The sequence below is a fragment of the Helicoverpa armigera genome, chromosome 5 (assembly GCF_030705265.1).
Source record: "Helicoverpa armigera isolate CAAS_96S chromosome 5, ASM3070526v1, whole genome shotgun sequence".
Taxonomy (NCBI): domain Eukaryota; kingdom Metazoa; phylum Arthropoda; class Insecta; order Lepidoptera; family Noctuidae; genus Helicoverpa; species Helicoverpa armigera.
Genome location: NC_087124.1, coordinates 6,502,453 through 6,526,646, shown reverse-complemented (window position 1 = coordinate 6,526,646; position 24,194 = coordinate 6,502,453). Strand labels below are relative to the sequence as shown.

Genomic DNA, 24,194 nt, shown 5'->3' with positions numbered 1-24,194 from the left:
TACTACACAGAAGAAGACAGCTACGTCCTATGTAAAAAAAGGCGACCACAGAGGTAGACCCTGTGTCTATGCATAACAATCGCTGCTCGCGACTGGAGGTGCGCATTACAATGCCGGGTCTATGCAGGGAAGAGGCGAGAGAGCGGGCGGCGCGGGCACGGCTCGCGAGCGCTGCGAACCGCAAGCGACGCCACTTCGCATCTCCACGGTATTGTGCTACGTCGATTATTATATTTGTTCTTGAGTAATATTATAGTCCATATGTAAAAACTATTGCTTTAATTGGTACTCTCCGCTAAGCTATCGAACACCCGGTACATAAAGGGCTAAAGAAGAGCATGATAGAATTTGAGTCTAACATTCCTTCACGCTGCACCCACAGCGGGAGGGGTCATTTGATGACTTTCCAACAAAGAAAGAAAATTTTCGTGCATTCGAGTTGATACCAGACAATTCAATAAATGAATATAGCTATACTTACTGAATGTATGCTCATCTGTCGTTTCCTGAAACTGCCGTGTAGTACAGAATCAGTATCGGCTTCCGAAGCGTTGGGGTCGACTGCGGGCTTCTCTTCCTCCGGGTCGCGAGCCAGCAGCGTCGCGAAGTCCAGACCCGACGCGCTCAGGGTATCGAAGTTACCGGCCGCGGCTATTGTGCCGTTCTTCAATATTATTATCTGGTCAAAGAACAGTTTTAGTTCAGTTTTTTGATTACACGTTTAGACGACAAGATGAAGACTAAACAGTCAAATATTGTACCAAGTTCGAATGATGGTATTAGACACGGAATATATGGTTATCGTTAATGCTCCTGCTCCATCTGCGTTAGCGTTAACGTTAATGTCAATGGCCAACTACACGTTACTTATAGCATTAAAAATGCGTGTTGGCTACACTTACGCAAAGAGTTAATCCCTCATGAAGTAACGCGTTAACATACATTAAAGAGATTAAACTCAGACACACAAAATAATTCTAAAAACTAAAGCTTTCTCATTTGACCATTCCATTATCGTGCTCGTAAAATGCAGTTACAACTTAAACAAAGTATCTACACTCGTCCTTGCATGCGTGCAATGAGATGGCATTAATGTAGCCAACATCACTTAGCGCTACAAGCTACGCACTAAAACCCTTTGATGCGTCCAAAAAACCGACACCCGAGTTATCGCTTAACGTTTAATGCTATTTATATTGCCATTAGTATAAATTGACATTAAAACGTTGGCCACATCTGCGTAATGCCAAAATTTAACGCGTTAAGACGCAGGTGGAGCAGGTGGAGCAGTAGCATAAGAAATACACAACTACAATAAAAAAAAACCTGTGACCAAGACTGATCAAGCCCATCACTTTTCAAAAACAATAAAAATATTCATATCTGTTTTCTTCTATCTATTTTTTTTTGTGGCAAAATGCCTAGTTATGTGTGGAGTGTGTGTTTTTGTGTATTATGTGTGGAGTAAGGGTGTAAATAGCTATTTGATAATATTATAATCATTATATAATTTTTCCGTTAGTCTGTAAGCCTTATTTAAAATGTAATAAATAAATAATTAGTTACCTGATCAACATCTCTAAGGAACTGCAGCTGATGAGTAACAAGTATGCGCGTGGTGTTCCGCAGGTACCCGATGAGGCACGACTCGAACAGGTGCCGGCCCACGTGCGCGTCTACCGCCGACAGCGGGTCGTCCAGTAGGTAGATGTCGGCGCGTTTGTATACTGCGCGGGCTAGGGAGATGCGGGCGCGCTGACCTGGGAAATTCAATGGCATATTAAAGCGATTTGTGCATTCCACATGCTGTTATAGCAAATTGCAGAATTTGGTTTATGGTAAGGTAGGAATGCCTGTCAAAGTAAAGGTCTTCTGTCCTATCAACAATTTTTGGTTAGGAAAATGTACTATCGACCAATGATCCACCTTAACCAATTTTTTATAGAGCCTAATATGGATAAGGTCGGAATTCAGCATGATGGTACAGAAAGCAGTCTTTTCTAATTTATTGTTTTGTTTATTTTTTATTGTAAGTCTAATTTATTGCTTTGAAATATCAAACGCTTCGACAAAGTGGATCATATATGTCATTGGTCGATAATACTGTATTGCCTTAACTCAGCGTTACAGACACAAACACAGCCATAATTGAAAGCTTAGAGTTGGTAGAAAGTGTACACATGTACATATTTTACCGAACCCACCATTTTACCTATTTATTCTAGAGCTAGTTTCCTCACCTCCACTGAGACTGACTCCTCTCTCTCCGACGATAGTCTTGTCGCCGTGCGGGAACAGAGCAAAGTCCCTGTCGAGTGCACATCGCCGCACCACTGTGTTGTACCGCGGCCTGTCCATGGGCTGCCCGAACAAGATGTTCTGACGGACGCTGCCTGTGGAACAAATAAATGTAAAAAATATTATTGACGGTTGCATTATACTTCACAGCATAGTTGATAACTAAAATTGAGATTACCAGGAGTCACATAAAATTTGGAAAAACAACACATTTATAAGAGTTTGCATTTTGAACTTTGATCCGAAGAACTTTAAGGTCATAACACCGATTACCACGGATGAAGAGTAGAGATGCGGTTAGGCTGGTAGGTTAGGCGCCTTCTTCTAGGTCAGGTTACATACGGTAAGGGTGATCGAAACGATCAGTTACTAGAACTAAGGCGTTCGAGTATCTTGTCAGATCATGACCAATCTGTCAAAAATTTGGTCTATCATGGATGGTGGGATAACAGTGTATCATAGCATCTGTATGTATGGGAATTGAATATTTACCTGCAAAAAGCCACGGTTCCTGACTGGCGTACGAGACGTTACCCCCGACGTGCACCGATCCTGACAGCAGCGGTAATTCTTTTAGTAACACGTGCAGCAGTGACGACTTGCCCGCTCCGACTTGACCAATCACGGCGATGATCCTGGTCAACAACATGCCATATTTGAATATGTCTTCGCGAACTTCAAATGTTTGTAACTTAGATCTTATCATAAAGGAATGCAATGTAGGCCCACATACTTACCAGTCCACGCTATTAGTGTGGCTTGTTACAAAAAGGGAATTTACCTTGGTGAAAACTTATTATGTAGTAAGGTTGAAACTTTGTTAGATTCGGAACGAAGTCTGGAGTGCCAAATACATAAACCATGCTCGAAGTTTTCATAATATACGTTTCGTAACAAGGGGAGTTTATTTTCGTACAAAACCTTAGAAAATTCAGATTACATCATGGCAATTACGAATTCCTTATATAACTAGAGAGGGAAAAAGTTTTATTAACTGTCCGAAAATGTGGGGCTTCGGTCCACTGTTCTTCCAAAAACCTATTGTGTTTCTGTATTATGTAGTTTTTTGACAGATTACATGTAAACGAATGAAATTAAATTAAAGTAGTGGTAAAACAGCAACCTCTCAAGTAGAGAGTTTCGGTTCGATTCCAGGTCAGGCAAGTACCAATGCAACTTTTCTAAGTATATCTTGGACACCAATGGCTGCTTGAAAGGTGAAGGAAAACATCTCGAGGAAACGCATTGAGCAAGCGTGGTGATCAATCCTTCTCCTTGTGCCCGTACCCAGCAATGGGACAATAAAAACGCTGATGATGATGAATGAAATGATTGTTACACTTACTTGCCAGGCTTGATAGTGAGTGAGAGATCCGTGAGAGTATTCTCAGGATGCGAGACGACCCACTTGGCGGTGGCGTGTTTAAGTCTGACCCCTCGAGCGTCCTCCTCTACGCGTGCGGCCAGTTCATGGTCTTCGTCTTCACCAGATTCTAGAGGCGCGAGTGTGGCGTTACCTGCAATGTTATTACAGATTAACGCTTATTACTTTCCTTTGTGAGAGGCCTGTGCCTGGCAGTAGGGCGATAAAAAGGCTGATGATAAATTAGAGAGAGCGTTGCATTTACGCATAAATCCTTACTAATATTATAAATGGGAAAGTGAGTTTGTTTGTTTGTTCCGCTTTCACGCCGTAACTACTGAACCGATTGCTTTGAAATTTCGCAGACGTAAAGTTAGAAGTCCGGATTAAATAATAGGGTACTTTTTATCCCGAAAAAAATAGATATTCCCGAGGGAAAACAAAAATATTGTTTGCTTGATGGATGGATTGTAGATGGCGCTGTGTGTCCAATATAACCGAATTCCACGCGGGCGAAGCCGCGGGCGGAAAGCTAGTTAAGGATAAATCATCTATATCCGTTCAGGGATAAAATATTGGCCATGTTATTCAAGGATAGTAAATTTTCCGAGTGAAAGAATTTTTCAAATCGGTTCAATAGTTTCGGAGCCTCTAGAGAACAAATTAGTACATACATAGTATATAATGTGGAATAAATAATAAATCATTGTTTACAGACCTCAAATAATATTATACAATCTTAAAAAAGAAAACATTTGTTTAGTAGTAGTTTGTTTATTCGGTTGACTAAGATAAGAAATGCGCCGTAGCTTCTGCTTCGAGTTTATCTTGGCACAATAACAGAAAAAAGATAGTATTACTGTTATGTAAATATTATCTTAGAACAACCCAATTCCTAAAAACAACTGACTGACGAGGTGGACCATAGGCCAATCTTGACGACACAAAATTAAGCCAATCTCCACCTTATTAGTGAGCAGTATGGTATATATTGCAGTAACTCACCATTGCCTTTAGCTTCTTCTTCCTTGGTGGGCACGATAGGCTCAAGCTTAGGCTCAGCTGAGTCGCCTTTGTGAACTTCTTCGACTTCCACCTTGCGAACCTCCTTGGGTTTAGTGGAGGTTTGTATCTCAGCGAGGCCGGGCACTGGCTTGCTTGTGTCTTCGTAAAGCATGAAGTTTTGTAACCTCTTTATTGATATCGTTGCTTCTGCTACTTGAGCTATGCCTGGCGACGGAAATGTGAATTTTATTGTATGTTATGTAGGCGTGTAGAAGTGTTTTGCACAAACTAACTTTTAAAAATAGGAGTGATAAAAACCTATTCAAAATGTATAAAATAAGCGTCTAATAAATAGAAGTGATAAAACCTATTCTAAAAATTCACTTTTTGTGTAGAACAAAAAATAGAGATTCCGACGAGTTGAGAACCTCTTCCTTTTTGGGAAGTCGGTTAAAAAATAAAGCGTATAGAAATAAGAAATTATTTAAAACACTACAATTTTTTTTAGAAAGAAAGGAACAATTTTTTGCAGGAACACAACGTCACTTAAGACCTTATCTAAATGATGAAACAAGAGAAGAGCTAAGTAGATCTTCAAACACTTACCTTGCGGGAAGAACACAGTCATGGTCTGCCTCAGTATATTATAGAAGCTGGTGACGACGAACACCTGTTTCGCGCTGATGACGTTGTACGCGAGCACGTACGCGAGGATCGAGCAGAACAGGCAGATGCGAGTCGTGAACATTATGAATGATGTTAACACGCCTCGAATGTAGGATGTGGCACGGATCTGCTTTATTTCACGCCTGTAAGTTTTTTTTATAGTTAGCTATGCTCAGGAGTTGTGGAATATATTAGATATGCAAGAGGAAGACAATTTCTTACAAAAAGAAAAGCAAATTAAAAGAAAAACTATTTGAAATTTCTTGAAAAACTTAAAACACAATGTATCTTTAAGGAACCTTTTGTGGTATGAAGTGAGGCGCGGGGGCCAGCTAAAGCGGTGATTGGCCCGCAGTGCATCGCGTCATAGCCGTCACTCGGGATTGGTTCTTTGATAATAAATCACTTCTGCGCAGATGTAGGTCAGAGCTCAAGATTCGTGCCTATAACTATACTTAAAACGGATGATGAAAGTGTTGTACTTACTTTCTGGCCTTAGCAACTAGGTCCGCGAAGGGCTTTTCCCAAGTATACATCTTAATGACCTGGATTCCTGATAAGATTTCATTCATGAGGCGCACACGTTCATCTGTTCTTAGCGCAGTCTTCAACCGAAGTACTGATGTGCGCTTGCCCAAATATGCTGTTGGAAGAAAACATTTGTTAGGACCATTTCATTTAAACAAGACAAGAATGAACCAAGATCATTCATCATCATCCTCCGAGCCTTTTCCCAAACTATGTTGGGTTCCTCCTCAACCCAGTTACCCGGGCAACCCGATACTCCTTGGTTAGACTGGTGTCAGACTACCCGTAACGACTGCCAAGGATGTTCAATAACAGCCGGGACCTACAGTTTAACGTGCCATCCGAAACACAGAAACCAGAATGAACCAAGATCATTCATGGTAAGAAAATCGGTCAGACCAGACAATGCACCAGACTTATTGTCAACATTGTATCTTCTTAAAGCAGTTATAAATATGTTGAAAAACAAATCCGAATTTAAAATAACTTTATTTAGGTTGTTGTATGGAATATGGACGCAAACCCATGCAAAATAAGACACAAACAAACAAGACTTAATAAGATTGTTTTGGTCACGAGGAGCGTGTCTTCGGAGGCATTATTCCCATTCTCGTTTACGAGTGCAATAAAATCCGTATAATTTAGTCGTTAAGACTGTCATACCCGAAGGACATTTTGGTAGCAGCAACCTGAATAGAGTAATTTATGTCTTCGGTAACTCCCTTTGATAAAATATTTCAATTAAAGAATTAAAAACAACATAATTTTTCGAACTCTGCTGCGAATTTAATCTTTAATCTAATAACAAAGTATCTTCATCATCGAATAAGTTTGAGCAAAACAAAATAGCATCAATATAAGCAGCCAGCTAGTAAAAAAAACAAACTTATCAAAAATAGTTCATATAGTGACCTATTTCTTACTGCACGTGAGTAAACATTTAAATAGTGCACACAGAAAGCGACCAGTTTCACGGATGGTAGAGGATGGGGATTGCTTACTGAGATATGTCAAGTGTCAAAAATATGTAAACATCCTGTAAACCGATATTTATTTTAGGCAATCTTCGTCTTAACTTCTAAACAAAACTTTAGTCAAGAGTTATTGCATTACTGGGACCACTATATGTAATTCTGCTATACGTCTTACACAGGCGCGATATACAGAACCGGTCTAGATGTATGGTAGAAACTAACATAACTGTTATATGTGTAACGTAAAGTTTACATTACATTTTTTCTTCAACACATAAGCTCCAACCAGGCAATTCTGTTCTAAAACTGAATGAACGTTGTGTACCAACCTTGCAAAGGTATGAAAGCCAACATGAAGCCGACTCCAACAACCGCCGCCCAGCTGATCTCAACCCACATGAAGTACGTGATGATGACAGTGGCTAGCGGCCCGATCCACAGGTAATGCAAGAAGATTATAGCCACGTCGAATCTGTTCACGTCATTTGAAAGGAGGTTCACTACTTGGCCCACTGTTGTCTCGCCTAGCGCTGTTTTTGATAGCCTTAGTGACTGTAAAAAAAAGAATAAAACATAAGCACAATTTTTTTCGTATGAAATTGTGTGTTGATATTACTACTTAGAATGCTAACTTATAAACGTAGTTTCAATATTTACTAACGGGAGCTACCTGCGTTCTTTAAAAAACATAGCCTATTATCTTTATAATATTATAGCATAGATAAAACAATGTTACTTTCTACTGTGTAGATACCAACGATTGCCAACGAAAACCCTAGAGTTACACAAACTCATAATATTTGCCGAGCTATGCAAGCGTGTCATATAAGATATAAATGAGCTAGTACACAATAAGGAAATTCCCGCATCACTGCTTCTACAATTTACACATATTATGTAACTTTGACATTCATGAAATGTAAATTGAATAACTTGACTATGAATAGTATACTCATCCACTAAAATCAATTACATGACTTGATAACACTGACACGCTAACCAAGTTTAATAGGCGAGCAAAAATAAACATACGAGATTATGTTATAATTTCCAGATAAAACCGCAATCACTCAGATTTTTCATGCATAATAATGATTTATGTAAAGAATACAAGAGTGACGCTTCGTATGAGGCAATGTCAAGGTGACGATAATTAAACGCCCAGCGAACTACAAAGTCTCAAGGTGAAGATCTGCCATGTAAAACCGAAACTATTTATATCGGTATCGGCTGATGTAAGGAAAATTTAATCTAAATATATATTTAGCCTACTTGCAAATACTTTGAAATCTGTGGAAGTTTTAATAGTATTGTGGTATAGATCAGCTTTTTAACTCTACCTAATGGGGTTTACATTTTGTTTACACTAATCTATTGCCTGCCTTTGTTTCTTATAAGACCTTCTATAAAACAAAGGAAAGTTGCACAAAAAAATTCTTTGGGACGTAAAAAAAACTGTGATCTAGATAGTGATGATCTAAAATTGTTTTCTAAGACCTTCAGAATATTTCAAGGAAATTAATAATGAGTGATAACAATGAGAGAAACAATGGTATTTCGACAAAAAGTGCTTTAGATTGTTTTAGATAGTCTAAGAATGTCAATAAAGAAAAAAATAAGCCACTAAAACGTCGAATACTTAAGTACACATGATTTATTTATTTACAACACAAAAACTGAACAATTTCCTTACCTTTCTATAAATAAGTGAGCAGCAAGCGACTCGGAACTTCATGCCCATGTGTAGGATGGCCATCATGTAAGGGTGCACCACGAACACGTTGAGAGCTGAACACAGGACCACAGCCCCGGCATACATGTACGCTTCCTCTCGCTGCATCGTGTGGCCTGCGCTGTAGAACTCCACCAGCTTGCCCAGGAACACCGGCTGAGCAATCCTGCCATCAGAATTTCAATTTTGTTATATACAAGCTTTCGTCCATAACATCCGATATGCCTGCACTTCACCATGTCATGTAAAATATGAAACCGAAAAATGATTCCTGTGGCTACACCACTGAGTGGATTAGGTCATTTTTTTACACTTCGTTGTAGAATACCTAAAACATAGGTTTAGGTACTGTGATTAGGTTTGACACAAACAAACAACATATACGTATTTATTTTTCCAGTGCAAAGTTTAGTAGTAAATGCGGTACTATATACATATAGTGCAGTAAACTATGAATCACACTCGACACAGTTTTGTAACTATTAATAATTGAGTGATTGATAGTATTTGTATGTAGAGCTAGAATAAAAAAATATTACTAAAAGATAAGGATCTAATAAATGCAAATATTGATAGACGGGGTCTTCTACTCCATAAATAAATTACTAGGCGAACTCTACAGACTACAGTTCTATAAGGAAGTATTTAAAATTTTGATCTTGCGATAAGATGTTATCTTTCGGTGAGAAGTAGTAAATATCATGAATATCCTGTCCGTATTAATTAATAATGTAGTAAGTCAGTCACGTGTTACCGTTAATTCTCAAGAACAGCCAAACGATTCAAGGATATTTGTTATCAGGCTTAAAGGCTGACCTCATCAAAAGCCTAGCCGAAAAACAATCTCCGTCGCGTATTAATTAAAAATGCACCAAACTAGAATGTTAACATCTGATAAAATTATGTAACTAACCGGTATCGTAACTAAATATTCTGATATTAACGACTGTTTCTTTTATGCAAATATTGATAATTATTTAACGTAAAATCTAAAAATACTATCCAGACACAACTTCGCAGATGCGACACTAAAATGAATAATTTCCGTTCAAAATTTATCTCCAAAATCGACATTAATTCTATGCAAAATGAATTTTATCCTAACTCTACGAATACGTTTACTATTCTAACAATCAGCACCGGACGTAAAAGTGGAACAGACTACACTTATCTAAATACAAAAACAATATTAAATATTGAACTAATAAAACGGTTTTCCACCTTTACAATTCTGAATAAACTAAGCTGTATAATACTATAGTAAGTACTTAGTTATTGTTGTAAAGTACGTTCTAATCTAAGTACAAACAACTATGTAAGTACGTTTTGTTTCTACGAGAGCTCAAGTCTCACTTGTCGGTGGTATTGAAGGCAGTGGCCACCTGTTCTTGCAGGGCTAGGAGACGGTAACTCATGTTTGTGCGAGACGATTGCCCGAAGTAGCCGATGAACGAGCCCAACATACGTGGTTGGTGGATTCTGGAGGACAAAGGGAGATTAAGGAAGGAAACAAAAGTTTAGGATAATAGGATACCTACTAAAAAATCTCTCTAACATTCTTACTTTAACCTAGAATTTCATTATATATTTCTACAAAAGTAAACATGCCCTAAGGATTAGTGTACTGTAATTATGCATAATTTATATCAGAAATGTTGGCTGCAGACAAGGTTATTGCCATGCTAGTTTTTTTTTCTTACCGTATCGTCATTTTTTTTTGCATTTATTAGCCGGTATGTTCCGGTTCCAATAAATGCCATATTTAGTGTGGCATTAAAATTGCGAATTATGTTATAACAGTCAATAAAGTGTCTATTTAATGACCAGACATTTTGACGATACGCAGACAGAGATCAAATAAAACAGTATATAATATTATTATTTAACGATACGTGTTTATCTTTTGTCGTAGGTACATACAAAGTGAGGTATACAATGTTAATAAATCAAGTGTCAATGTAATGTTTGACTATTTATTGATACTTAAATGATAAGTAGTCGTTATTGTTACATCAATCATCGACGTATTTGTCGATAAGTGCACAGATTGCTTCAGATGCAATACAAATGGTTATCTTATCGGAAAAGATTTTAAGATAGTGTGTGATACACTACTGTATAATAGTCATAATAATGATAACTCTTTATACTGTCTGTCAAATATCATCATGTATCTATTCAACAGATAAAAAGTACATACTTATAAACTTATGTTACACATTAATTTATCTATGTTTGAATAACATTTCAGAATTGTTTGATCAACATAATAATACTTATGTAATTAATGTTTTGTTGTTATTATTTTCATAGATTTGCAAATTCTAAGTTTAGTGAACTATTGCATTTATTTTCTTGGAATCTTAACAATTTGTAGTGTTTGCTTATAATTTACTTATTCAGCCGATTTTGAAATTAACTTCTTCAAATTAGATAATAGATATTTCGATAGTCATACAACTTATGTATATAGGTTCTACGTTCTGAAATAAATTAAATAAAGTGGTGTGTCTCTAAGCATTTCTTGTCAGGTCTTGACGTCACTCAAAAAAAAAATTCAATAAACAATAACTTTTCCGATCTAAATATGAAAGTAAACATTCAACAAACAAAGGAACGCGATAACCAAAAAGCGCGCGGAAAACCGCAGCTGTGCTTCAAATAGCTGGAACGTGGCGCATATTAGCGCCAAGCATTAGTCACAAACATTTAATACATGACAATAAGCCGGCTGGTCCGAAGTACACAGGAAGGCACATTGATTGTAGACAGTGTGGAATTGCATCGACGCTTCTCATCGCGTAATACAAGCTCTTAATGATCAAACAGATAACGCAGTAGGTCGCGCCTCTGAATCATTTATTACAATGCTGAATAAACTGTAGCGTTTCGCAACTGTGTCAACTAGGGTTTACCGCCTTTTCAACCTCTGTGGTGTAATCATAGACAATATGCATTCGCCATTGTGTCTTGTGTATATTAATATTTACGTTATGATGGCTTACTTAGAATAATTGTAGCTGTCTTATACGTGGTGTAGTAATAAAGTAGTTTTATTTTCACCGAACTCTAAAAGTTTAGTAAATATTAATTTCATAAAATTATGTATCCCTTTTCAAATATTTTCATCACATTAGGAAACATAAAATTATATTTATGTTGGAACTTTGGACTCATTCAAGAGCCTATAGTACTATAGGATCAAAGGTTGTCAATAAATCAGGAACTGTGAGAATATATTTAACTATTTAACATAAATAAATTATGAAAAGTCATGGAGCTAAGTATAAAGTACGAAGTCCATTTGCTTAGTTCTTAATCATTCACGGCGACATGGTCACCACTAATTTTTTTTTTTTGCTAAGACAGTTATTTTTCTTAGAACCATTTTAATTAGAAACTTTTTAGAAAAGCCATCACCAGGGCACTACTGGATGTTTAATGGTTGCCATTTAATGGGCCATTCGCTAATTTATTGAGCATTGAGACACTCACAAACTCCGTCTAACTATTTGTTGTGGTTTTCCAAAGTTACTAAGGAACGGCATAGGCAGACGACAGCACGTGTTTGTTACTATTCTGCTTTCAGTCGTATTAGATACCTAGTTAAATGTATGAACACAAGTAAATCATTGAATATTAAATTATTGTAATACGGATTCAGTTTGCCAAATAATTCTTATTATAGTCACGCAAGAAAGATCAATAGATTTATTTTTAGTTTGGTTCTAACTAATTATCGATTAGTCACTTTCTGCTTCGACTGACTTGCTTTCTGTTGTCTCCTGGCCTTGAATTAGACGTAAAGTATGAAGCTACCTTTAACTTGCAATTTTTGGCAAATTGCACAGAATAGCTTCTTTATTAAAATTTACACGTGTTACAATGAAATGCAATATGCTAAGTAACTAAGTCCTCTGAAACGTAAATAGAGAAAGGTTGAATAACAATGTCGTTATTATATAAATATTCGATTATTTCGTCATATAATAAAACGTAAAGAAAAGCATTGTCTTGTGAGTCTAGTGTGAGAAGAAACATTAACGTATCGATCAATGGGAATTGGCAAGTGTCGTGGTTTTCATATTACGAAGACGGCGTACGTAATAGTGGAAATCTTTAGTTATTTTTGGAACAATTTATATCTGTTGCAAAAGGGCAACAAAGTTGCTTATACAATCTGATTTAAAGTTCCCATAATAAATTGGACTTCGGCACCAATAGATGGAACAATCGAGTCTCAAAATGTTTTGAAAAAGCTAGGTAAGTAATCTACCAAAAGTAGTACAATTTCAGAATTTTTCGTAAATTATTAGTAAGTAATTGTGCAATACAGTCAGTCAAAACAAATAATAGATTGCATGTTATCGAAGTAGGGTCATTTCGCCTGTTGGCGACCATTTAGTGCAGTTGGCAAGTTTGACGGCGATAATAAAAATGCTCCAGCACTCATTTCCATGTCAAATTTGTGTAATGTATTCCTTATATACTCTATTTTAAGATTAACTTTCAGTTGTATTAGAAATATCTTACGTTTTCTATTTAAATCGATAAACCTCAAAATTAGGCGTTTTACCCAGTTTGCGTCCACAAAATCCAATTCGCGTCCACCCATGGTCCAGTTCGCGTCCAGTAGCTTAGAAAAGGAATATAGGGGTGATTTTTTTAAGAATTAATAAAGAAAGATTGTATTAGATCAATTTCTTTATTTAACAATAAACTTAATTATTAAAAGTCAACATTATCATCATTTAAAATTCACTTTAAAAAATAAAAATAATTCTTCTCAACATTGGTTTAAGTAACTTAAAATAAGATTAGTAGTTTTTTTATTAAGATATATACGTGGTTATAATTAAATTATAATTTAAATATTTAATTCTAATTAAATTATATGTGGTTCTAATTAAATTATAATTTACACACACGTATATATCTTCATAAAAAAAAAATAATTTAATTATAACCACGTATATATCTTAATAAAAAAAATGTACTGTTTAATCTTAATATATTAAGTAATTTCATTTAAGATAAGTTCTTCGGATACAGGAAAAAAGAAGGAAAAGACAACATACACAGAAGAAGACTTAAAGAAAGCATTAAATGATATTCGAGAGAAGAATAAATCGATAAAAAAAATATTCAAAGAATATGCCTTGTCTGATAATTTATTGACTCAACAATTCTTTTAGTTGTATGTTTACACAAAATTGTTATATTGTTTTGTTAATTTAATATGGCCAAAAACTTACTATAATCAACGCGGGTCTTTCCCTGTGATTTTAGGGTAAAATTAACAGAACTGATTACTGTTTATTTTTCAAGTTGCAAAATTAATTGCCTAATTTTAAGTTACTTAAACCAATGTTGAGAAAAATTTTCTTTATTTTTTTAAAGTGAATTTTAAATGATGATAATGTTGATTTTTAATTTAAAATAACAAAAAAAAATTAAAAATTTACTGTTTAATCTTAATATATTAAACAGTACCCATGTTTTAATTATTTTATATAAGCAAGTATTTAACGAAAACAGTGGACGCAATTTGGTTTATTAGTATAGAGGATAGTTTTAGTTCGCGTCCATTGTGGACGCAAAATGGAAGTTTTGTAAAATTCGATGTAGTAATTCGCGTCCACCTTATTTTATTCGTTAAATATAAAAAACATTACCAAATTCATAAAAAAACATTATACCTTTATTCATCATTAAACTGTAGAAATAGCTATCTATCCTAAAATTCACATAAAACAATATAAAACTTACCATCAAACACGCCGCTGCACACTAATTTTTATCTAAAATTCAACGTGTTTGCGCTTTCTTGTTGAAGAGCCTAGACTAATTATTTTTTCTAAAAGGATTGGTTGGACGCACAGAACTTTTGTCTATCTGTGCGTGCCTCTTATACATTAACGTATTAGCGGTAATGATCTTTCGTTTGATTGGTGTGTTAATTATCTTGTTTTCGAAGTTTTTTTAAAGGAGATCGGCAAAATGGACGCGAACTGGGCGATGGTCGCGAACAGGCGAAATGACCCTACGATGCGCGAATGGATGAATCCGCTAACGGTCGAAGGATTAATGACCTGTTTGGCTGGCGTCTTTTGACTTACCGTCCGACGTGTTAGATAATACGGCAGACATCACAATGCCGAGGTCACGAACAAACAACGGTGACGTCTACAGGCTATGTTGTTTGCCAGTAGCCTATACTTATTACGGCAGGCGTTTAACCTGAAATCTATCTTCCTACGTTACTTGACCTTCAAGCAATAAATACCTGAATCAGGCAGTTAAGAATCGCGTAGGAGACATGATAAGTCATTTAGATGAGGTATTTTCCCAGAAATCGTGACTACTCGTTTTAAACGATGATTTATGTTAATGAAAAACTATAAAAACATTGTCACATGGTAATTAATAAATTGGTTCCGATTGGCGAAACAGGGCTGCAGAATCCCAAGCCAGTTGAATCATATTGCTGGTAATTGTCCAATCTATTTGAACAACAAAGTCGGTCACGCATTATGTCGAGGAACTCTTCTGCACGTGTTTAGAAAACAAAAGTAGGTACACATGTAGATGCTTCATTAGTAACTTTGTATATGCACAAATTTAATTTAATTTTATAACTAAGCCGTAATTCCCTATGTCTGAAATTCTGACTGTTAGCGCACCATACTTGAAAATTAAGAAATTTTGATTCATTATTCATTTCAAAGTTTAGAGATTTTTACTCCGTTCATTTTTAATGAATATCTAAATCGAGGTGTTACTTAGATGCTTAAACACGCCACAATCATGCTACAATGGACGTAGGAACATTACTAAGACTGCGTAAAAAAAAGTGTCATACATGTTAATTAGGTAGTCATGCCGACAATAGCAAGTCAATGCCGCTCCATACAAATCGTCTCACAGCTGGACGTTTTTCTTATTATATTTATCATTGTATGTTTACGTGTTCGCCTCCATTACCCGTGTAAAGTAATCCCCGGTTAATGGCTGTCCTCGTACAACCGTCCATCATGCTCATGTGTATAATACAATCTTCTAACAAGAAATTGGAGGAAAATTAATTTGTTACGCAAGCTCCTTTAGGGACATTAATCATATAAGGTTTCTCACTTTTAGGGTTACCATCCAATTACTTTGGTCACATTGTTTCTTAGAAACATAATACTTACGTCATGTATTATTTTCACCTGTATAAGTCTATCCTTGATTTCATCAGAGTTCTATACATAGAACAGTATTAGGGGTATCGATTTCCGCTCATTTGCGATAAGTAGTCGTCAAATTGCTATTTTAGGATATTTTTCCAAGTCATGCGTTTGATTAGATATTTATGCGAATATATAGTGAATTATGAGGAAGGCAATTATAACTGTATTGTCGCATTTATTGTAATAAACGCTAAATACCATGTGTGAATTCCTATGATAGAACGTACGTCGTACAGTGCATGCACTGCGATAATACCATTACGCCTATTTATTGTCATACCATTATCACGTTTTTCTATTATGTTTCAAATTAAATATTATATTATTTACTAAATTGTCAAAAAAAAAAATACTGAATCTTAATTTTTTATGTAAAGAATTACAAAAGTGTGCTGATGAATTCATTCGACGTGGAGAAAATATTGATAAACTTCATAGGTGCAAAAATAATTTCATGCTGAGAATGTGCTATAAAATTAACGCGATAATAGATCGTGCCGTAAATGAAATAGCATGGCAGTGTGCGATCGCTCTTACAGTGACTTGGCATGACGATTGTTGAATTTTTACGTCACCGTGGCGACGGCCGAGTACAGCACGGACCTCGACACAATACAAGGTACTACAGTACATAGGTGAGGCATTTCCTCGTTGAACATCGATGTCATATGATCACTCATGTTTGTAGCTCTTATCAAAGGCTAAGTTAAAAGCTAATTTATTCTAACTATTTTTAATATGCAAATCTTTGCATAAATAAATACTGAGTGGGAGTTCACATCCGAAAATCTTTTTTTGAAGTTTATAAGCAAATTAGGACGCGACAGCCGTGCATGGTACGGCTGGTTACGAGTTTCCCATATCGTAGTACCTAATATTAGAAGATTAAAATATCCTTAGTGTATCAAGTTTTTAAGTAAAACGGACATCATTAGCAGGAAAATCCGATTCCGCTAACACTAACTGATTTCTCAAACATCTGTTTGGGATTTTAGCAAGTGTGTCAAAGAGTTGTGATGCAATGACGATGCGGAAATACTGAATATTTATCACTTAGGTATATTTTGAAGGCCATGAAATACCGACTTTACACACAGCCGTAGATTTTTACTACAAGTTTCGGATCATTTTAACATACATGAATTTGTTTATAACAGATAGACGAGCCTTTATCTAAGCACGTTCTATCGTCGGCACAGCTAGTAGCTTTTGGAATACTAATATGAAATAATACCGTTCGGAAACTAAAAATCGTAGTTGAAAGCTGCTTCTGACCTCGATCATGTCATATTTTTACCCAAGGGCGATGGTACTTTGGTCAAATATACAGTTTGTACCTAGGTACATCTCTAAGAAACTCAAATTCGAGAGACGTCACGTTTCTGAAGTCACGTTCGATGCACATTCGAAAGGTCCTAGGGTCTGTGATATGCCACAAAAATAAACAATAATGAAGTCAATAATCTCGCAACATTTTCACCTTATTTATCTCTCGAATATTATGAGTATTATTGCACAAAAAGATGAAAAACATTTGATTCATAGTGTTAATCACCTTTTAATATAAACAAATCGGTAATATTATTACGACGGTATTATGTTTTGCAAGTGATACCAAGCTGAGGGCTGCTCATGACTGGGCATATTTTGAATTAAGTATGACTCAAAATTTGCCGGGATCTGGCAAACATGACACTAGAAATATTTAAAGTAAACATAGATGAGTTTCCTTATTGTATATGGCATAGGTATGGCATCGTACCGTACCTATTAAATACCTATGTCACTAGAAGATAAAACTAATTAAATTGTGCCATAACTTTTAACGAGTACCTACTGGCTTTATTGGTTTCTCGCGAGTCCTATTGTATTGTCTGAATCGGATAGAAATCGAGTTTTCAGTAAGACTTCCTGAGTCATGAAGTATTCTGGGAAACGTGAACAAATACCCCTCGAAGATCATTTACGCTAAATAGTTCACACATATCGTGATAATTGTGAATATGCCATTAAAAGTACCAGGTTTTAAAACATAGCACGTATTACTTAGCCAACAAAGTAAGCTTTAAAGTAAAGTTTAGATCGAAACGCTGCATATTGATCGAAGTTCTTATCTTATCAATGTTAATGCCTTCTGTCAAACAACACAAATACAGGAAATCGAACATGACTTTTTATATTACTATACTATTAGGGTCATTTCGCCTGTTGGCGACCATTTAGTGCAGTTGGCAAGTTTGACGGCGATAATAAAAATGCTCCAGCACTCATTTCCATGTCAAATTTGTGTAATGTATTCCTTATATACTCTATTTTAAGATTAACTTTCAGTTGTATTAGAAATATCTTACGTTTTCTATTTAAATCGATAAACCTCAAAATTAGGCGTTTTACCCAGTTTGCGTCCACAAAATCCAATTCGCGTCCACCCATGGTCCAGTTCGCGTCCAGTAGCTTAGAAAAGGAATATAGGGGTGATTTTTTTAAGAATTAATAAAGAAAGATTGTATTAGATCAATTTCTTTATTTAACAATAAACTTAATTATTAAAAGTCAACATTATCATCATTTAAAATTCACTTTAAAAAATAAAAATAATTCTTCTCAACATTGGTTTAAGTAACTTAAAATAAGATTAAACAGTATTTTTTTTTTATTAAGATATATACGTGGTTATAATTAAATTATAATTTAAATATTTAATTCTAATTAAATTATATGTGGTTCTAATTAAATTATAATTTACACACACGTATATATCTTCATAAAAAAAAAATAATTTAATTATAACCACGTATATATCTTAATAAAAAAAATGTACTGTTTAATCTTAATATATTAAGTAATTTCATTTAAGATAAGTTCTTCGGATACAGGAAAAAAGAAGGAAAAGACAACATACACAGAAGAAGACTTAAAGAAAGCATTAAATGATATTCGAGAGAAGAATAAATCGATAAAAAAAATATTCAAAGAATATGCCTTGTCTGATAATTTATTGACTCAACAATTCTTTTAGTTGTATGTTTACACAAAATTGTTATATTGTTTTGTTAATTTAATATGGCCAAAAACTTACTATAATCAACGCGGGTCTTTCCCTGTGATTTTAGGGTAAAATTAACAGAACTGATTACTGTTTATTTTTCAAGTTGCAAAATTAATTGCCTAATTTTAAGTTACTTAAACCAATGTTGAGAAAAATTTTCTTTATTTTTTTAAAGTGAATTTTAAATGATGATAATGTTGATTTTAATTTAAAAAATAAAAAAATTAAAAATTTACTGTTTAATCTTAATATATTAAACAGTACCCATGTTTTAATTATTTTATATAAGCAAGTATTTAACGAAAACAGTGGACGCAATTTGGTTTATTAGTATAGAGGATAGTTTTAGTTCGCGTCCATTGTGGACGCAAAATGGAAGTTTTGTAAAATTCGATGTAGTAATTCGCGTCCACCTTATTTTATTCGTTAAATATAAAAAACATTACCAAATTCATAAAAAAACATTATACCTTTATTCATCATTAAACTGTAGAAATAGCTATCTATCCTAAAATTCACATAAAACAATATAAAACTTACCATCAAACACGCCGCTGCACACTAATTTTTATCTAAAATTCAACGTGTTTGCGCTTTCTTGTTGAAGAGCCTAGACTAATTATTTTTTCTAAAAGGATTGGTTGGACGCACAGAACTTTTGTCTATCTGTGCGTGCCTCTTATACATTAACGTATTAGCGGTAATGATCTTTCGTTTGATTGGTGTGTTAATTATCTTGTTTTCGAAGTTTTTTTAAAGGAGATCGGCAAAATGGACGCGAACTGGGCGATGGTCGCGAACAGGCGAAATGACCCTATACAACAGCACTGAAACAATGTTATCAGCGTCATTTTACTGAACTTCAATATGGCCTTGGCCGATTTTCGATGCAAGAGGATTGCGCGTCAGTACAATTTATAGATAGAAAACAGCAAACGATTTGAACTTTGCTCGGGGCCCGGGATTCACCAGGTAGGTACTTGACTGGCTTATTGACACTGTTAAAGTATGATCAAACAAAAGTGATAAAATACAAAGTCATGTTTACATTGAAAAACCAATCGTCAATTGTTAGCAATGTGTGACTAGACAACAAAAATGAGGTTTGCCTTACCTGATTCCGCACTCCATGACTAGTAGCACAAATCCGTACAACATGCATCTTGCTGCATAGGCTCTTAAAATTACTCGTAACAAACTGGGTTTCCTCTTGCCGCCCGCACGTTGGACCTCTTCCTCCCATAGTCGCGCGAATTTGTCACCCAGCGGTCCTGATGATGGAAAAAAATTATCACTCATAATATTTATATAGTTCATTCTAAAGTTCATGGGAAGTCATTAGCTTCGGAAGACCTAAATGCCTCTATGAGTACCACTAGCAACTGTAATCTTGAGGTTTATTAACATTCCAATTGCGCAACGCTTGGATACGATCCTTCGACGCTATAAAGTGTACTTCATCATTAGGTTTTGCGTTCGCTAGTTTTACGATGCAATCAAAATTATATTCGACTTAGATAATAACATCCTCTATAATATAATCTTATCGCTAAAATATTTACCCGAGATCCAATCTTACTGATCCATATTGACATATTGGGCTGAACCTAATGAGATCATTGTAACAGGTAGATATAATATTTTGCTACCTACCTTACATTAATATTTTCAATGACCTCGTCCCTTTTGCGATAGTATCTGCCTTCCAAAGCAAACAAACTCTCAGCTGAGTATTTACGTATAGTCTGGACATGCTTAATCATTGTGAACAAAGTCATCTTGTCTTAGTACACGCGCCAATCGATAAGTATCATTTATATTGCAACATCAGTTACCTTACTTCGTGTACTTTACTAGTGTAAATCAAAGGCGTCTTATTTGTTGCGGACTTTGCCCTCTGTTCGTGGACCTTAGTCTTTGAGTTCGTTAAGCACCTTCTTAATGTTTACTTACACATTTTTTTATCATGGCATTGTTAAATCCGACTTTTCATCTTATATTAGCTTAATTATGACAAACTGTGTGCACTTTCTATATAACTTTAAGTAGTGAGCAGTTAGTTATAAGGTTAAATATTAACGTTAGTTAAGTAAGGTAATGGAGCACTATAAAGTTAAGCAAGACGACATTTGGAGTGGCAACAAAATGTTCATTGTATTGATTTAAACTTTTCTACCATAACCCGGTATTTAAAGTACATAATATCTTATCCAATTACTAACAGGGATTTCTTCTACTATCATAATTCCTATACATACTAAAATGCAAACACAAAAACTCAAAGCAAATGGTCTCAATGAGATTAAAAACGTTAGTTTACCTGTTTCAATGACCAATGTCTGAACTGATAAGCATTTCAAGTTCATTCACGTGGCATTTTTTTTCTTAGACAGGCGACAAAACAACATTAGTGTCCCAGATTATGATCTCTTAAAGATGTTGTAAATATACGAATTGAGAGGCAATAAATTGGACATTAAACTTGCAGACGCCAGACAGTGCGTCAACGAGGGTCTAAATGATTATCTTCTTGTTACGTACCAGTTATTGATTCTGATATTGTTTACGATCACAAACAAACAATAACATATTTTATTTTATTTAGCATTGTATCATATAAGTCGATTAATAAAAACTGGGTTGAGGAGGTCAGACAGGCAGTCGCTCCGTGTAAAACACTGGTACTCAGCTAAATCCGGTAAGACTGGAAGCCGAACCCAACATAGTTGAGAAAAGAGCTCGTGTATCAGTTCAAAGATTTGTAGAAATCGTAACACGCAAACTAGCTCATATTCGTATAATACCATAGATAAATGGCATTATGGATAAGACCTATACACTCATTGCGTACTACATAGTCGGACGAACATATTTGCGTCTGTTGCGCAAAAATAGGTATCCGATTCCAGGAAATTGCCACAGGTTTTGTCAGGGATTCAAGGGTATACTCAGAGCTGAATAAACAGGTTTTCAAATTGTTGCTATCTCTGTTCTATGCGCAGGTCATTTTAGGTTTGGGTTACTTTTTATACAATCCGTAAAACAATATGATAAAGCGAATAAATCCAACAGAAAGTAAGTGGGTTACACAGGTTTTTTTTATATCACGTTATTTATTGACATTAGATGCCAATACGGGATATTCGTAAATTTCCTGTGAAATCAGATTTGTTCTGGTCTACTGTTATATCATTCAACGGTAAAGCTGTATTAGTTTCGTTGCTTTTGAAAATTATCTGTTTACAAATCGTGTTACTTTTATACAGGGTTATAGGTAAATCACTAACAACCTCTCAGGACCATATTACTAATATCATAAACTAAAACTTTTGTTCTATGACTTTTAATAATTCTCAGATTTTAGTTCATCAAAATTTTCACACAAAAATTAAAATATTTCAAGTGTACGCTCTAAAAGTTACGAAGTCTATGCGAAGCACAGTAAACAGTAGTACAAAAGACAGAGGGAGAGCAGGGCGGGGCTCGGGCGGGGGAGCGTTTGACCTATTTACGAGCGGCCGTCAGTCGTTTTTATGCGCCCGCGTCGCATCATACGTGTTTTTGTAGGGAAATTCGGTGGTGCGAACGTAATTATCTTTACAGTATGGCGTATCGATATTCAAATGTCGAGTACACGGAAATGGTGCGAACGCTGGCTAGGTGTGAAGACAATGTTTCGGAAGCCTGTCGCCAGTACGCCATACGATTCCCAAACATCCCCACACCTAGCTGAGTAACAATGCTAGCCGCCACACAGTGGCATGCCATCAGGGATAGTGATCGTCCACCGAGGCACACAGTACGTGAAGAAGACGATATTTTGTTTTTTTATTTTTATTTGACCTTTTCGTAAAAAAGCGGGAAATCGTAGCGTAGCGAGTTACCAATTCAAAAGTATGACTAGGTACGAGAATAGTGCGCGGGAGGCGCAGGGTAGACAAAGATCTTGCATTCATTTGAAGAAATCGTAGGGGCGTGCTTATCACTATAGCAAAATAGAGTTGAAATGTGTTAGATAGACCAATGAAATCTTGTAGGTTTGTTTTTGGCAAATGTATTATGTTTTATAAAAAGTCATAGAACAAAAGTTGTAGTTTATGACGTTAGTAATACAGTCCTGCAAGGTTGTTAGTGATTTACCAATAACCCTGTATATTATGCTGAAGTTACAAATTCTGGAACGCACCTGACCGAATACACTTCTAAGGTTTTTTTGCGATCAATGATGTAACTTGATCTGGTTGGGAACGCAACATTAAGTTAATTTTATCTACCCATGCAAACTCTAAAAGCAAAGGGAGGGGACTAATAAATGCAACATTTCAAATGAACTTCTACCTGCGTAAAAATAATATAGAAGGACTTAAAGCTAAGCTAAAATTTTAATCCCGCTTTGTTTAGTCGATCTGTCAAGTAAGTTCAATGACGCTTATTTAACTATCGTATTGTTCTTGAGTTGTAGCGGCTGCCTCTGGGTAATTGAAGAGACATACCACGACAATTAAAGCAAGAACAATGTGATATCTACGCTCACTATGTAATCAGAGGATTCAGTAAAGGATTATGTATGTTTGTATTAATTTTATTCATTGTGGTTCAACGGAAATAACTAGATACTTACATACATATAAAATTTTATATAGAAGTTGTGACTATTATTAATGTTTAAACAATATTTCATACCATGAGATAAGGAACTTATTTTAATTTATTGACCAATACTTCTCGATGAATGATAAACTTTTTTGAGTCTATAAGTCTATTCTTTTTTTCCACGTGCTAACTTGGTCAAACTAGTTAGACAGGATTTTTAGTATTAGCAAATTCTGCCTGAACTTATGATTAATTGTTACTGATCTGCCTTGAACTCAAATAAAACAGTCGTATTATTAAAATGTGTAGGTGCAGTAAATGATACTGCATGGAAACCTTCAATCGGTTTGTCGTATCGGGCAATTAGGCTCTTACTATCCGGGTGTGTGAAACGGTTCCCTAGGAATGCGTGTTGAAATGATTCCAAGACATTTTGTGAAGAATCGATCCGTTGCCTAACATATTTTTTGAAACCAAATCCCTTTCGTTCGCCTTGCCACTTCTAGTAATATATTAAACTTAAATATATGGTCATTTGAATATGCATAAAAACATTTATCTGCAGCTAAAGTAATTTGATATACCTATAGTAACTTCTCGCCAAGTCTGAGTGGTCCCAGGTCCGTATTTTGATACTGATATGACACATTATTTTACATAACGTTGTGAAATACCAAAGCTTCTGGTCTACGCAAATGTATCAGCTGCCAGTATTCTAAATTCCTTATCGTTAGCGCGTTTTCGCTCTATATAC

The 24,194-nt window shown here is 35.4% G+C and overlaps 1 protein-coding gene across 1 annotated transcript in view; it reads right to left on the bottom strand.

Annotated features, from left to right (window-relative positions):
* LOC110370165 (ATP-binding cassette sub-family C member 4) overlaps positions 1-24,194 on the bottom strand; it is a 34,891-nt gene that overhangs the window by 8,894 nt on the left and 1,803 nt on the right. The window contains exons 4-14 of the mRNA XM_064034822.1: positions 19,962-20,118; positions 8,528-8,732; positions 7,164-7,386; positions 5,819-5,975; positions 5,273-5,475; positions 4,667-4,891; positions 3,644-3,815; positions 2,791-2,933; positions 2,241-2,393; positions 1,567-1,760; positions 482-679 (exon numbers count right to left, since the gene is read on the bottom strand). Of these exons, the coding sequence (XP_063890892.1) occupies positions 482-679; positions 1,567-1,760; positions 2,241-2,393; positions 2,791-2,933; positions 3,644-3,815; positions 4,667-4,891; positions 5,273-5,475; positions 5,819-5,975; positions 7,164-7,386; positions 8,528-8,732; positions 19,962-20,118 (2,030 nt within the window). The remainder of the gene's footprint in view (positions 1-481; positions 680-1,566; positions 1,761-2,240; positions 2,394-2,790; positions 2,934-3,643; positions 3,816-4,666; positions 4,892-5,272; positions 5,476-5,818; positions 5,976-7,163; positions 7,387-8,527; positions 8,733-19,961; positions 20,119-24,194) is intronic.